Source organism: Haemorhous mexicanus, chromosome 12, assembly GCF_027477595.1.
Source record: "Haemorhous mexicanus isolate bHaeMex1 chromosome 12, bHaeMex1.pri, whole genome shotgun sequence".
Taxonomy (NCBI): Eukaryota; Metazoa; Chordata; class Aves; order Passeriformes; family Fringillidae; genus Haemorhous; species Haemorhous mexicanus.
In genome coordinates, this window is record NC_082352.1 from 3,583,787 (window position 1) to 3,600,505 (window position 16,719).

General features: G+C 50.6%; 1 protein-coding gene across 3 annotated transcripts in view; it reads left to right on the forward strand.

Moving 5' to 3' along the window:
* The window catches only part of WTIP (WT1 interacting protein), a 95,155-nt gene that overhangs the window by 16,644 nt on the left and 61,792 nt on the right, over window positions 1–16,719 (forward strand). For all 3 annotated transcript variants that reach the window (XM_059857789.1, XM_059857790.1, XM_059857791.1), the window contains one exon: window positions 15,449–15,550. In XM_059857789.1, the coding sequence (XP_059713772.1) occupies window positions 15,449–15,550 (102 nt within the window). The remainder of the gene's footprint in view (window positions 1–15,448; window positions 15,551–16,719) is intronic.

Here is a 16,719-nt window from a genome sequence, read left to right on the forward strand (position 1 = left end):
TAAAGCCCCCAACAACTAAACTAATTCTTTTAGCTAGTTTTCAAAAGATAAGTTTTGTGGGTTGTGTTAGTTGCTTTGTTAGTTTTTTTTCAAGGAAGCATTGAGGAACCCTTTTCTTGGTGAAACAGTGAAAGGAGAGATTCCAAAAGGGCTTTTGTGCAATTAAGGGAATGTTTGCATTAGGTTATGCTGTAGTGATTTAACACATGAGAAGGAAAAATCCCAACTGAGTGATTTACACGTGGATCTTGAATGTTTTGATCAAAGGTCAGACTCAGAAATGCATTTATGCTTATTTTAAAGTCCAAAGAAAATCCAGTGGGGAGTTAAATCTCTAAGTAGGCATTTAATGTGTAAATATTCACAGGTAGCTCTTTACTTAGCCATGTCATTTTGCTGTGAGTTTACACAGGGCCAGATTTACTTGGAAGCTGAAGTCCAGGCTCTCCAGTACCTACAACAGGGGAGAGCATTTCTGTGGACTGAACTGAATTTGAGTATTTCATATATAAATTCTGAATTCTACTGGCTTACAGGAGTTCTGAAGTAGGCTGGGAGCAGTGAAAAGGGGTCAGGAAAGCTGGCTGATTCTTCAAGGCTGGCAGTCTCCAGGTTCAGGAATGGTCCATCCTGACCTGCAGGAAGGGGCAAGAGGCTTGCATGGGTGAGCAAGGGGTTCTGAAGCAAGAAGTGGAAAGGATTTGTGTAAGATGTGAGGGGTGGAGGCAGGGACAGCTGACCTGGGGGAATATCAGGAGACACAAGGCTTGTCTGGAGCTGGCCCTGGTGAAAGACAGGGAAGTCAGGAGGTGCTTCAGGGGTGCTGGGTTGGCCTTCTGTGCTGAAAACCTTGGGGAATTAGGGGAGAGCAGTGGTGCTTGATCTCAGCTTTAGTGAAGCTTTTGATGCTGACAGCATAGCATCCCTCTGGACAAGCTGGTGAAGCACAGGCTGTGAGAGGGACTGAAAAGTGGCTGAGCTCAGGTGTGACCAGCAGGATGGGGCTGAGCTGGAGCCAGTCACTGGTGTATTGCAGTGTTCACAGGGTCCCAGGACAAGGGAAGAGATGAGAACCTTGACTCCATGTTTCAGAAGGCTGATTTATTATTTTATGATATATATTATATTAAAAGAAAATGATATATTAAAACTATATTAAAAGAATAGAAGAAATTATTTCATCAGAAGACTGGCAAGGGATAAAAAGGAATGATAACAAAATCTTGTGACTGACCAGAGAGTCTGAGCCAGCTGGGTTGTGATTTGCCATTAATTAAAAACAACCACATGAGGCCAATCACAGATGCACCTGTTGCATTCCACAGCAGCAGATAATTATTGTTTACTTTTCATTTCTGAGGCCTCTCAGCCTCTCAGGAGAAAAGATCCTAAGGAAAGGACTTTTCATAAAGCATGTTGGTGACAGTGGTGCACCTCAGAAGTCTGTGTTCTGGAGTCAGTGGTGTTTGACATCTTCATCAGTGATGGGACAGTGTCCCCCTAGCCAGGCTGTGGGTTGTACCCCCATGCAGGGCTGCCTGATGGACTGGATGGATGTGGTGGTGCTCAGCAGGACCCTGACAGGCTGCAGAAATGTGGGAATGGGAACCTCATGGAATTCAGCCCAGGGAAGAGCCAGGTCCTGGACGTGGGGAGCCACAGCCTCATGCAGTGCTGGGAGCAGCTCTGCAGCAAGGCCCTCTGGAGCCCAGGCTGGTGTTTGGCAAAGGAAACCCCAGCAACTGGAGCTAGAGCTCAGGCTGACCATGGATCGGGAGCAGCCTGGATCACGGGCTCACTGGAGCTGCCTGCACGTCCTGGCTGCCCACGGGCTTGCTCCAGCCTCGGTGTCTGGGCAGTTCAGAAGCTGTGTCTGAACCAGGGGGTGGGGTGGGGTGTGCCAGCTTTGGCTGTGGGTCTCCTGGGGGGACACTCCAGCTCCCAGCCAGTGCCTGCTGGAAGGTCCCTCTGTGTGCTGGGAGCCTGTGGGGAGCTCAGCTCTCATCCAGGCTTCCCAAAGGCAGCCCCCCAGTGCCCACTTCTCAGGATCTCAGGGCATTGAGGAACCTAAAAGGGCACCAAACAACTGCCACACACTTCAAAATCAGATGTGAATTATCCTTTATTGCTTTTGGCACGGTCCTGGTGGGAACCCCTGCTTTGATATCAGTGCCATTGCATGGGGCTCTCCAAGGACAGGTCACAGGGAGCAGCTGAGGTGGAAAGGGTTCCCTCTCTCCATCACTTCTCTGTTTTGCTGAGTGCTTTAATTAAAACCAGATAGAGGAAAATTTCTCAGTGTTTCCAATTTTTAGTGGTTTCACCTGCTGTTGAAAATTGCATCAAGACAGAATGGTAAAGGGATGATGCAAAGAGGAATGAATGCTCCTTTTAGTGGCTATGAATGGAGCTTCTCATATCAGTTAAGTGTTGACTTGTAATTATGAAAAGATTATAGGTTTCTGTTATTTTTTAGCCAGTCCTTTAACACATAAATTAACTAACATTTCATCACTTCATGTAACCTTTCAAAATGGAGGAGGGAGGTTTGGCTGATGAAATTCATAAGAGCACATTTATTTGGAGATGTTTACTGTAACTAACAAAGTGAAAAATTACCCTTTTCTATTGCTCACTCTTTCCCTGGTTATGCAGTTCTTGAGGAGGTGATTTTTGCTGTTTTTCTAGAAAGACTTTTAAAGAATAATTATACCAGGGGAGTTTGCTCTTCAACTGTGCTTTAGTTGTATTTTTGTAAGAGTTGCTAGAAGTTCAGCCACAACTCCTTGGCTGTCTCCTGACTGTGGGTGGTGGAGCTGGTGAGTTACTAAATAAGAGATGTTTGGCTGTTGGGGTGCCAGGAGTGGGAGGGAAGAGCATCTCGTGTCCTGTTCCTCACTTGCACTGGAGTCTGGCATCGAGCTTCTGGGAAAGAGTCCATCTTCCAAAATCCCTCCTAAAGAGAGGATGCCTGTCTGTATCCGTGGGGTTGGTGGGTAGGGGGAGGCACCCAGGGCAGCTCTGGGGACTCCTGTGATGTGTGGCTGGGTCCTGCAGTGCTGGGTGGCAGCTGCTTGGTGAGGACAAGGCTCAGTGCCAGCGCTGTGCACAGGCATCAGGAGCAAAGAGAAATCCCTTCCCCCTCAAGCAAATTGCTCTTTGACAGGAGCCACTGAGGCCAGGGGGGTTTCCCTGTTTGCATCCCTGTGCCAAGTGCTCTTGCAGGAGTGTTCTCTCAGCTCAGCACTTGAGCTGAGTGGCTGCAGGTTCTCTGCAGGGCTTTGGCTGCAGTGGGCAGGCTCTGAAAGAGCAGGGGATGCCCAAACCCTGCCACAGCTGGGGGCTCCCAGGTGCTCTCCAGGCTGTCAGTGGCTTGGATGTTTGTCCCTCAGGGCCCAGGTTTTGCAGAGCAGCCAGGCACGTGTGTCATTGGTCTGATCTGTCTGTGGGAGCAGAAAAGGTGGCTGGCAAAAAAAAGTGTGCTTTTAGACACAGTCTGCCAGCTCTGCCTGCTGGTTTGGCACTGGCTGGGAGAGAGCTCATAACTGAGGGCATCAGCAGGTTCAGCTTGTGCTTCTTAGCTGGGAGTTGTGACCATACCCATTTCACACCTTTTTTCTCAGAGAAAACTAGCACTGTGCCTTTCTTTCTTCTTCTTTTTTTTTTTTTCCCCCAATTTCTGCCCTTTTATACCCACTTTGCTCCTGTTTCAAGATGTCAAGATGACAGTCTAGGTCAAAGTAGGGGAGAGGGATGGTCCTGGGTGTAATATTTGTGCATTCTGGATCATTCCTTCATACTGCTTGGATGTGGATCAAGTGTGTGTTCACATTTGTGTCGAATTAGCCAGACAGACCAGGTACCCTGGAGTTCATTCCAGCTGCTGGAGAGCAGACTGGTACCTGATCCAGGACTGACAATACCTGATCCAGCAAAAAGTCAAAGCAGTCCAGACAGGAGATAGCTGACCTAGCCGAGATCCCATCAAGATGAAGTTAACTATCAGCACTTTATGCTGTGTGGCATCTTTTTCTGTGGTACTGAGGGTTGTAAAGCTGGATTTGTCCAGGTGCTGGATTTGTCCAGGTGCTGGATTTGTCCAGGTGCTGGAACGTGGCCTCCTGTGCTGCTGCCCATGTCAGTGGAAGGTTCAGTGTCAGTCAGAGGGGCAGCTCTGTCCACTCCTGCAGGTCTGGGTGCTGCTCAGGCCCTCCCATGGTTGTGGGAAGCTGAGAGTTGCCCTCTTGCAGGAATCACTGCAGACAGGAGTCTGACAAAAGCCTGGAGCAGCCCCTTGCCCACCTTGGGTCACCCTTGGAGAGCAGCTGAGCACATGGGCAGCATGCTGATTTTCTAACTTTTACTTTTCCCCCCCAGCTGGATTCACAGGCAGGAAATGAGCCCACATCTACAGCATTTGGTGCTGCTGTTTCCCAAAGGTAGAGGAGGTAAAATTAGAATATCCTGTTTACAAGTCGTTCGAGCTGTGTTTGACCAGCTGTCCCAAGGGTTTGCAACTTGCTAGATCAGGACAGGCTTCTCTTACAGTCTGAGCATCTTCCTGTGTGAGAGGAGGAGTGTGGCTGTCTGCACTGAGCACCTCCCTGGGCCAGCCCTGCAGCTCAGAGGGGACAGCTTTTCACTGTCACCAGGCTGGGCAAGCTGAGGCTCGCCAGGTCCTTCAGGACTGAAGGTGGGACAAACCAATGGCAAATTACTTTCTGAAATGGTTGTTCCTGTACCTTACAGGAAGGTACATTCCTCCTCCTGATGCTCTCAAAGCATCCTTGAGTCACTGGACTTGAAATGTCTGAGAAAAAACATGGTTCAGAGGGCTGAGGTGACAGATTTTTAAGTCACTTCCAGCTTTTCTTAAGTGAATAGTTCAGGCTTTCTAACTGTTACCTTGGTATAATCCCCACCTGTGGGAGCTCAGCACATCACTCCTGATGTCCAGAGCTACCGAGAGAACCCTTGGGGGGCTCGGGAGCCCTGGAATGTTGCCAAAAGCACTTGGTGGCTTGATTTTGATCCATCTAGAGATGTGCCACCGATGTATGAGGAAATGGAACATGCGAGAATCACTCGGGTGTAAATAGTGAAGGGAAGATATCATTATAGGGTGAATCACAAATTTTGGGGTTTTGGTACAGGGGGGTTGTAGAGACAAGATGAAAGAATCAGGGTGTGCCACCAGGCTCTTCTTTCTTCTTCCTGTCTTCCATCTTCTGGAGTGGTGTTGGCACTTGTGGATTGGTCTGGGATGAGGGTGTACTTGGTGACGAAGATGAGAGGTATTGGGGACAAAATGTAAATATGATATACGTAGTTTTTGTTATAAAAGATGCGGCCGCCTTGGGGGTGGGCAGAGTGCCTTTGGCTGCCGTGCTGGTCAGATCCTTCAGGCAGAGAAAGGACTTTTTAGATAAGAGATAATAAACAATTCTGAAGACCGAAAAAACCTAGAGTCCAGTCTCGTCCTTTGAAGCGTGCAAGAACCATCCTGAGCGTGTGTGGGGGCAGAGACAGACAGCCGACCCCATACCCACCTATGGCATGTGTGTGTTTGAGCACACCTCTTTATGCTTCTGGGCATAAAGGACCTGGCTGGGGCAGGTGTGACCTGTGAGAGGTGTCAGCACCTGTGTGGGGTGGGTGCTGGCCCTGGGGGGCTGGGGGCTGCTCCGTTTGTGGCATGGTGCTTACGTAATTCCCTGCCTTTTCCAGACTGTCCTGCTCCTGCTGGAAATAGACAGCTATCTGAGAAAACAGCCAAGTGCACCTGGAAACTTTTAGACTGGTCTCCTTGTTTAATCATGAGCCCATTTGAAATAGGAAGGCAGCTGTAATATATGACCTTTTTCTGCCATATATTAGAGTGATGACTCATCTGCAGCGTCAGGGAATGCAGTGAGCAGTCTCCAGGCTGCTCTGTGCAGCTGAGCTCTGCAGCTCTGACATCTCTGGAGTTCAGGGTATTTGGGCTGCATTGTTCCTGCTTTCAGTATCACTCTTCTCACCTGCTTGCACACATTTCTGTAAGCTGAAGTATTTAAATTGATTCTGTCTTTTCCATGTCATCTCAGAAGGTTTTTTGTCTGAAGACCACAGAGGTGTCAGTGACTCGCATTTAATATAGAAAAGAGCCAAGGCAGAAACTAAAGGTGACTAAGAACATCAAAACTGGAAAAGGGGGCTGGTGCAGTAGGTTTTGTGACTGGTTCTGTACTGTGAACGCTGTCCCTTACATAGAAAAAAATCTGCAATATGTAGATAAATGTACTATTGCAGGAAGGAAAGACAATGGCCATATGAGCTCTAAATATTTAGTTTATTGTTTATTTGCTGTAATAAATCTGTCTCAACGTCTGTAAACCTGTCACTGGAAAATAAAACTTAATAAAAGCTTAAATAAAACATAAAAGGTCTACAGTCTGACCTTGCATTGTGCCAAAGTCTGAAGTAATGGCATGGGCAAGCCTCTCACCCCAGAGCTCAGGTGATCCCAGCTGCTTTAACCAGCAACTGGTATAAATTGCAGTATCCATGATAATTAAAAGCCAAGTACAAGTTTTCTGCAAAATCTCTTCTCTCCCCCTCTGTGAAGCACCACTTCTTCTGTTACCCATAGTATTGGATGTGCCGTGTGAAGATCTGCCCCTTCCTTGCCAGTTTGAGTGCAGAGCTGGGCTGAATGCCCCTAGTGCTCCACAGCAGCTCCCTAGCAGGGAATTTGCCCCGGAGCACTGTGGAGCTTTGGCTGGTGGTGTTTGATGAGTCTGGAGAGCTGCAGGAGCCTCGCCCAGTTCTGCTGGCTCTGCTGGGTGTGCTGGGCTCACTGAGGCTCTGGCTGTGCTGCTGTGTCCTCCTCTGCCAGCAGCTGGACCAGCTCCAGGTTTTGGCCATAGTCTCTCCTCCTCTGCTTGCTCTCCACTGCTGGAAATCCAGCACTCCTCAGCTGGCTGCACTGGGAATGTGATTGCACTCACTGTGCTGCAGGCAGAGGGAGTGTGGTTTGAGCTGAAGGGCCTTGCTGGCTGTAGGAGGGCTCGTGTCCACAGCAGGACACTCAGGGGCTCAGCAGTGGAGAGGCAGTAGGACAGCAGAGTCTGATTTACAGGCTTTCCCTCCAAGTTATTCATCCCCAGTGGTGCCCTCCTTTTCCTCCCCAGCTGTGTGTCTCCTTCCTTTGACAATCCCAGTCATCACAAGGTACTTTTAGAAACAGGAATTTTTCTGTCTTTATTTTTACTTTGGTTGCTAAAGTTATTTGCAGGTCCCCTTGAGCTGTGATTGTCAATGTGAGCATGAGCCTTGAGCAGTCAGCTGAGCTCTGAATCCCAGACAAAGCAGCCCAAAGCTGCACAGCTCGTGGAGCAGCCAGGGGAACTCCTCTGTCTTCTGCTTCAGTGCCTCAGTGGCAAAAGATTTTTCTGTAAATGCCAGAGAAGTATGAATTACCCTGGAAGTGCCATGCACTGACTGCAGCCAGAGCAGTGAGTGAGTATTTTAAAGCAAGCAGCAGTGTGACTGCAGGGGGTGGGTAGGATGGGGGCTCGTGCCGTGGCTCAGAGGGGGCTCTGCAGAGGCACCAGGGCTGGCCCTGCAGACCCTGGCAGTCATTTCGTGCCTCAGAGCTGCAATTCCACATTCTGTGTGAAGCAGTGAGCATTTGCTGTGCTGGCTTTGGGCTTGCCCTGTGTGATGGGTGGCTCGAGTTCAGCAGCAGCAAAACCCCTCTGGTTTGCAGCAGCTCCTCAGGGCTGAGAGCGGCTCCTGGGGCCTCTCCTGCTCTGCTGGCCTGGAGCTGGCTTCACCCTCCAGCACAGACATGCCCTGGCCTCAGAGCTGCTGGAACAGGGAGGGTGGCATTTGTGACTTGTTTCTGTGGCCCTCTGTGCTCCCAAGCACTTGCCCATCGACTCACCCTGCATGTGAAACTCCAGGAGGGCTAAGGACAGAGCAGGACAGGCAGCACCTGTGGCTGCTTTCAGAGTGAGCAGGAGGGGCTGAGTCCTGCGGGCAGTGCTCATCCCTCAGGCAGGGAGGGCTTGGCTCCTGTGCTCTGAGCAGCACTGTCATTCCTGGAGCTGCTGCCAGTGCCTTCCTTTGTGGCCATGACCTCTCCCAGCTGCTTTGTCCCACACAAGCCTTGTTAAGCAATAGGCAGAGTGGAGCTAATGAAAGGTTTTCCAGAACCTAGAACTTTGCTTCTGCAAAACTTCCAGTGAATGTGAACTTTGCTGCACTTGTAACCAACCATAAATTATTTCAAATTCTGATTTTTCTGAGTAAGGTTCTGCACATGCATCCCTCCTGTGTATTAATTGAGTAAAGCCTCCTGTAGCAGGCAGGCACTGAAGTGATGGAGATCTTTTTAAGTCAGCAGATGCATATCTCAAGGGCCTAGATAGTTTATTTATTATTCCTTGAGGACGAAAGTAAGGTTGGGGGCAATCTCAACAAGGTTTAACAGTGACCACCAGAAGTTTCACAGTCCACAGGCTGCTTCTTGCCTTGCTTTGCTGGAGCTGTGATTTGTGTTAGATGTTGTGCTCCTCCAGCGTGGTGCAGTCCAGCACAGCCTCTGCAGGGAGCACCTGGGGGCTCCAGGCTGGAGCTGGGGCTGTGCGTGGATGGGGTCAGCTCCTCATGGCTCTCAGGTGTTGGGCTGCCAGGTGTGGATGGGCTGGGGCTTGGCAGGAGAGCCTAAAACATTTACCTGAGCATTTCTCACTTTTCTTAGCCTGTCATTTTCAACCTTACTTCAAGCTGTGGTGTGCCCTGCTCTTCCCTGGGGCAGAGGCAGTGCTGGTAGCTCAGCCAGGCATTCCCTCCATCCTTCCTAGCACAGCGTGTTGCTGCTGAGCATGTCCAGGTACTTATTTGTAACTTGTGTGTACCAGATTTCATGTTAGATACCGAATCCTTGTAAGGATTGTGATCCATGTGCAAGGTTTCTGGCAGTGAGAGCTGCCCACGGTGGGAGGCTGGGAGGGTTCCCTGGGCTCCTCCCCTGCAGGTGCCTCATGTCTCCTCCCCGTGCCTGCCTGGGGCTGACCTGTGTGTTGGAAGATCCCTCCTCCTGTGGCTGTTGGAAGGAAAGGAGCATTTTTCTCCCCTGAAGTCACCTCTTGGATCCAAGCTGCCCAGGTGCTGCAGCAGTACCAGGGGCACAACTGCCCGGGCTTCGGGCAGCTCTGGGGCTCCCCTGCTCACCTGGCTTCTCAGCAGAGCCCATCTTACAGGAGCAGCAGCACCTCTGTGGGATCACCTCCCCTGGCCAGGAGCACCTGCAGGGGTCTGACACAGCCCCTCCACAGCCCTCTGCTCTTGTTTGGCTTCTGCTTTGGGGCTGAGGCTTCCCTCCTTGTTTGTCCTCCCTGCTCCATGGCCCTGGGTGTCCATTTCCCTGCCCCGTGCCATGGCTGGGCTGCAGGTGTGCAGAATCTCGTGTGGGGCTTGTGCAGAGATGGTTTTCCTGTCTGAGAGAAGAAGAGGGGATTTTGCAGTGGCCCAGCGTGATGTTCATCCACCCTTTTCCCAGCACTGCAGAGGCAGGGAGGGAGTCATCTGTGCCATGTGTTAGTTGTTAATTTTAGCTTTACCAGAACTCTTGATGACAGGGCTTGGTTGTTTCCTGCTGTAGGCAGCATGTAGCAGTTATCCTGGAGATACGGTGGGGCTGCAGAGCAGTGGAGCTGCAGCTCATCCCTGGCCCTGGGGCTCGCTCTGTGGGCTCTCCCAGCTCACACAGCTGCTGCCTGCTGCAGCTCAGAGCCCACATGGAACTTTTCCTCTTGCATTTGTGCTAAACCTTTTAGGTTACATAAGGATGGCTTCAGGCACGGGCTGAATTCCACCTGTGTCTGAGGTCACAGCCTGGCCCAGAGGTGGTTAAATATCTGCCATGATAGGCATGGCATTTAGCAGGTTTTTTCCCCTAATTCTGGCTGCCTGGTGAAGTCTGTATGCAGTAGCAGCCTGTGCTGGCATGGCCAAAAAAGCATTACTGGATCTGATGTACAGGTCCCAAGCTGAACTTCTTGTAATGCACAGGGAACTCTTACAAGTACCAGCAGGCTGAAGAATAGGTTGTTGCTGATACCTTTGTAATTACAATGCATTGCATTTGGTCTCAGGTCTGGAGCAAAGTCACTGAACACATCAGAAGGTCGCAGTGGGATCTGCTGTGCTGTGTGAGCTCCCCAGGAGCCGTGCCTCTGGGGCTGTGCAGGGCTGGGGGCTTGCCTGCCTTGTGTCCAGAGATGATGTTCTCACTGGTGTGCCCCAGCTCAGCCAAGTGGACTGGTTAAAGGTGTGGGGAGCACTGGCATTGTGCTGGAGTCCAGCAGGGAGTCTCTGGGAGCTCCTTCTCCTTCCAGTACCATTTTGTTGATGTTCCTTTGCTGTGCTCCACGGTGCTTGTTCAGTCTCTGCTCTGTTTGGTTCAGTGCTCTGTGAGGGTGTGAGCCTGTCTCCACCCCAGCCAGGACTGCTGTGACACTGTGCTCCTGCCCCAGCCAGCCTTCATGGCAACTGTGAGTAAATGCAACATCTTGTAATGGATTTTCCTGGGGAAAGACACCAGATCTGTAGGAGAGCTGACGACCTGGGCAGAAACAGCAGCTGCTGTGTTGAAGATCTGGGGTGCAGCTGACTGCTCAGAATCGAGCTCTCAGGAGGGGCAAGGAATCCTATAAAGGCAGAAGTTGCTCTGAAGTCATGTCAAGGGAAGTGTCAGAAACCAGACATGGTTGCTCTGCAACAGAACATTCTTCATAGGTGGTTTAACAAGCCTTGGAATTTAATCTGGGGAAGGGGGGAAAGTGATGTAGCTGTTATGTCAGGGCTTCACAAGCCCACAGTGTGCAGTCTGGGCTGGGGCTGGTGGAAAAGCAGACCTGAGCAGCCATGTAATCAGGGCTTCTCCTTGGCAGTTATGAGCTCACACCAAACTCACGCTGCAGCTGCATATATATTTTCCAAAATACACTTTTGGAATTTTACATACACTTTTTTAGTATGCTAATCATCTCTGTGGTCATTCCTTCCTGGAGTTAATGACTACTCTCTTGGAGAAAACAAGTTAACAAACTGACAGCTGCTCCTGACTAATCACTTGCTTGGAGAGGCCAGTGCAAGTTTAGCCTCCACAATAAATCCTTCCTTTGCTTCTGATGGTTCAGTGCAGCAGTGTCAAAGAAATGAGGTAATAACTTGCATTTATCAAAGCAGTTTGGACTGTAGTAGATTTGTGCACAAGAGCCCAGGGAGAGAATTGCCAGAGGTACAGGCTGTGGGTTCCTGCTCTTCCTTGAAAAGAAGACATTTGAGTGTAGATGGGAAAACGAAGTTGAGTTGGCATAACCTGCCAGCCAGCCAGATTATCAACAGCTGCCAGGGCTGGCATCAGAACGGTGGGCAAGGAGTGCCCAGGGAGCTGGGGGGCTCTGAAGGGGCTCCCTCTGTCCCCACAGCCAAGAGTGAACCGAGACTGGAGTGGGGTGTGGTGCTGAGGTGGCACCGGCTTGTCCCAGGTGTGACCCGGGGCTGTGCAGCCCCTCCTGGGCAGGTTCCTGCACAGCCTGGGATGTGCTGGGGCTGTGCAGCCCCTCCTGGGCAGGTTCCTGCACAGCCTGGGATGTGCTGGGGCTGTGCAGCCCCTCCTGGGCAGGTTCCTGCACAGCCTGGGATGTGCTGGGGCTGTGCAGCCCCTCCTGGGCAGGTTCCTGCACAGCCTGGGATGTGCTGGGGCTGTGCAGCCCCTCCTGGGCAGGTTCCTGCACAGCCTGGGATGTGCTGGGACAGAGAGCAGGGCCTGGGCTCTGTGCTGCTGCCAGGAGTGAGGAATTCCTGCAGCTGCTGGCTCACAGCACACCTCTGCCAGGCACAGTGTCCACAGTAATCAACACCCATCTCTGATCAGTTAACCTTTAACTCATGGCACACAGAGGATGTTGTCCATAACATTTGGTTACAAATAAATGAATAGACCTGGCAGCGTCTCTCTAGGTTTAGCTTGGGTAGCTGTTAATCTTACAATTACAGTTTTTGCTTCCCTAAATTCTGAGATCAGGTTTAAGATTTTAAAAAATATTAATGGATGTATTGAATTTTGAAATTTATGATTTCATTTGACAAATAGTCTAAAATGGCAACATTGTGCCAGAATGTTGAGCTAGCTAAATGAAAAGCTAATCTCCCTTCATGACATGAAATGAGGGAGTTAAAGGTATAAACACCAATAAACCCTGTGATTTAATGAATGATCTTTCCATTTCAGTATTGGAATTTGTAGTACAGGCAAACTGCTTTTCTTAAACTTGCCAGTATCCCAATTAATCTGATCCCACTCCACAGCTCATACTGATGGCTGTGCTGATGCTGCTCTGAGCTGAAGCAGTTCAGTTTTGGAAAGGATGTGTTGCACTGGGCTGGCATGGCCAGGTGCAGGTGCTGGGGGGGCTCTGTGAGAAGCTGCCAGAAGCTTCCCCTGTGTCCAGCAGAGCCAGTTCCAGCTGGCTCCAGGACAGACCTGCCCCTGGCCAAGGCTGGGCCCCTCAGTGACAGCAGCAGCACCTCTGGGGACACTTGGCAAGGGGGAGGAAATCCCCCTGGAACTGCAGCTGGCTGAGAGCAGGGAGGGTGTGGGAGAGGAGCAGCTCTGCAAAGCCCAGCCCAGGGCAGGAGGGGCAGGAGCTGCTCCAGGTGCTGGAGCTGAGGTTCCCCTGAGCCCCAGGGGCAGCCCAGGGAGAGGCAGCTGTGCCCCCCCAGCCCTGGGCTCCAGCAGGGACCAGAGATCATCCCCCCCAGCCCTGGGCTCCAGCAGGGACCAGAGATCCATCTCCTGCAGCCCTGGGCTCCAGCAGGGACCAGAGATCCATCCCCCCCAGCCCAAGGGGCTCCAGCAGGGACCAGAGATCCATCCCCCCAGCCCTGGGCTCCAGCAAGGACCAGAGATCCATCCCCCCCAGCCCTGGGCTCAGCAGGGATCACAGATCCATCCCCCCCAGCCCTGGGCTCCAGCAGGGACCAGAGATCCATCCCCTGCAGCCCTGGGCTATAGCAGGGACCAGAGATCCATCCCTCCCAGCCCTGGGCTCCAGCAGGGACCAGAGATCCATCCCCCCCAGCCCTGGGCTCAGCAGGGACCAGAGATCCCCCTGCAGCCCCCACAGGAGCAGGGGGTGCCTGGAGGAGGCTCTGAGCCCAGGAACTCCACACTGGAGCAGCTCCTGGCAGGACCTGTGGCCCCGTGGAGAGAGGAGCCCAGGCTGGAACAGGATTGCTGGCAGGAGCTGTGAGCCCCATGGAGACCTGGGCTGGGGCAGCTCCTGAAGGACTGACTGCACCCATGGGAAGGACCAGGCTGGGGCAGCTCCTGAAGGACTGACTGCACCCATGGGAAGGACCAGGCTGGAGCAGCTCCTGAAGGACTGACTGCACCCATGGGAAGGACCAGGCTGGAGCAGCTCCTGAAGGACTGACTGCACCCATGGGAAGGACCAGGCTGGGGCAGCTCCTGAAGGACTGACTGCACCCATGGGAAGGACCAGGCTGGGGCAGCTCCTGAAGGACTGACTGCACCCATGGGAAGGACCAGGCTGGAGCAGCTCCTGAAGGACTGACTGCACCCATGGGAAGGACCAGGCTGGGGCAGCTCCTGAAGGACTGACTGCACCCATGGGAAGGACCAGGATGGGGCAGCTCCTGAAGGACTGACTGCACCCATGGGAAGGACCAGGCTGGGGCAGCTCCTGAAGGACTGACTGCACCCATGGGAAGGACCAGGCTGGGGCAGCTCCTGAAGGACTGCACCCATGGGAAGGACCAGGCTGGGGCAGCTCCTGCAGCACTGACTGCACCCATGGGAAGGACCAGGATGGGGCAGCTCCTGCAGGACTGACTGCACCCATGGGAAGCTCTCACACTGTTCCTGGAAGTTCATGGAAGCATGTCTCCCAGGAGAAGAGTGGGATGCCTGTTCATGATATGCTGATCTTCCCCCACAGAACTTGCATTTTTATTTTGCATGTACTTACATGGAATGTGCACAGCAGGGGAGAATTCTGGAAGATAACAGCCTGCTTTTGTAGTTCTGCAGTTCCTGGGTTCTCAGGTGTATTGGCAGTTTTCTTGGTGCCAGTGATTAATGCCAAGCTTGTGTCTGCACCTGTAGAAATAGAAGAACACAGCAGTTTCTTTAGAGTTGTTTGAAGCAAAAAAAAATCTTTTTTTTATTTTGTACTGTAGTATTTAAAAAATATCCCTGGTCTTGTCCTGTTGGACTGTTCTGCTAGGACTGAATAGAGACTTATGGACCCCTCAGAGAAACTGAAATATCAGTAGTCCCAGTTCTGTGACAGGAGGACATGGACTCCCCAGAGTTTAAGTTCTTCTTCATAGGGATACAAAACCACAGTGGTCTTTGAATTAATTCCCTTCCTTGGTTTGAATTTAGAGAGGTTATGCATAGGTGGAAATAAATGCACAGGCAAAAGACTCTAAAAAAAAAAAACTTAAAAAAAAAAACCCAAACAAAGCAAAATATCCCCCCCCCCCCCCAAAAAAAAAAAAAAAAACCATTGAGGAAATAGCTTTAAATCATCCCCAAAACCAAACCATTCCCCAAAAACCCCTTTGTAGAGCTTGCTGAAGTCATGACCTTCCCTGTGAGTTTGCCATGTGTAGAGCTGACCTCTGCCTTGTTGGGTCCTGGTGCTTTGGCCCCCTGAGGATTCCGTGGGAGTCATCCCTGGCATCCCCAGGAGCAGGTGTGGGCAGCCAGGGGGGATTTCTGAGCCCACTGCAGCACAGCTGCCAGCCTGAACTCCTGCCCTGGCACCAGGAGGAAGGCAGAGGCTTTGCTGCTGGGGCTGTGAGGTGCCAGGTTGTGTTGATGAGGTTACATCCTCTGCTCACAGGGCATGAAACAATTCCTAGATGTGACTGACAGATCCATTTTCCCGGTGGCTTTCACTGCAGTGCTTGGTGTTGTGTTTGTGGAGAGGGCCAAGGAGAAATCTTTTGGGCTTGGACTGAATTGTGGTTTTATCAGTGGTTGTTGAATGTCCTGTGGTGGAGCACTTTGTTGTGAAGGTCTCACTGAATTATTTCTTGGGCTGGCAGAGTTGTTTGCAGAGGGTGTGTGGATTTCTCTGTCCTTTCTGCCTGCACCTGCCTCCTCTGGGTTTCTGTCTGCAGCCAGCCTCAGTCTCCCTGCATTGAAACACCAGCCCCCCCCTTAATTTTGGGTTGATTTCCATGCATTTGTTTCACTGCAGCCGCCTGCTGCTCTCTTGGGTACTTGAATCTATTCAGGGTGAGGAGCTCATTGATTCAGGGTATCAATGGTGGGGTCTCCTGAGTGCTGTGAATCAACAGCCTGGAGCTGTTCTTAGGAGCTGGGGAGGATTTTAACTCTGATTCTCTTTCTGCTTTGTAGGTATTTGTATAAAATGTGGAAAAGGTGTGTATGGAGCCAGCCAGGCTTGCCAAGCAATGGGCAACCTCTACCACACCAACTGCTTCACCTGCTGCTCTTGTGGTAAGTCACACCTGCTGTGCCCTCCTCCTGGGCCTTCCTCAACAACCAGTGTGCAGAGGGAGACCTCATCCTGCCTGCTCCCCCAGGCACAATTCCCACACGAGGCTCCAGCTTCAAAAGTTGGGTTTTATTTGCCATCTGTAAGTGCTCAGTGGTGTTTTCCTAAGCAGCAGCCCAGAAAAGTAGTGTTTGGGTGTTTGAAGGGCTGCATTTACAAAGTGGCTTCAGCCTGGCTGTCAGAAGCACTATGTGCTTTAAATCACTTGTGTTTGTGGAACTGCAATGTGCATGTATCATTTCTGTAGAAGAAAAAAGGTAAAATTTGTTTGGCCAAAACCATATTTTTGTCACTTTCTATTTGCAAATGCAAGTCTAATCAGGCATGTGTATTTGTCATTTCTATGTATGCACAGTGCTCAAAAATTGTTCACTTATGGTTGAATGTGACAAGAACAAATAGAAATTGTGTGTTGAAATGTCTTGTGCTATTACAAGATTTTATTTTTGTGGGGGAGAGCAAGAGGATAAATCACTGTTTCCTCCTTACTGTTCTCAGGACCTTTTTAGGGTTCCTTTTTAATCTGAAAGAGATGTTTCTGTGTGTGATTTGGGGAAATCCTGCTTTGCCAGGGGAAATGGAAAATTCAGGGCAGCATTTTCAGATGTGTGCCTTAAATCAGGCATTGTGAACTGAAGCTGGAGATTTCCTCAGTGTCTTGTCTGCAACTGCTGAGAGCTCACAAATTCCCACCAAGCTCAAGGGAAGTGTGAGAGCTCAATTTTCAGGAGTCTGGTGATTTTTCTTGTTTTATGCACACATCTAGTGAGGTTCCTAATATATGAAAATATTTGCCTGGATTTTGAAGATCTTGTTATGATACAGATACACAGCAAAAGATTTATTCTGAGCAGAATGTGCTGAACACAGATTGTTTCATAAAAGATTAATTATGGATTAGAAAAAGAGTAGAATATCATTGGCATAGAACCAAATTAGCTGATAATCAGAGCAACATTGTAAAGTTCACTTCTGACAGGAGAAGTGTTGTCTTTTCTCCTGAGGCTTGTACTGATAAATACTGGTTTAAAGAAACCTTCAACCTGAATGTAGAATTTAGTGACTTTTCTAACTGAGTCTGGGCCATTACCAGCTGCAGGGCTGAACTCAT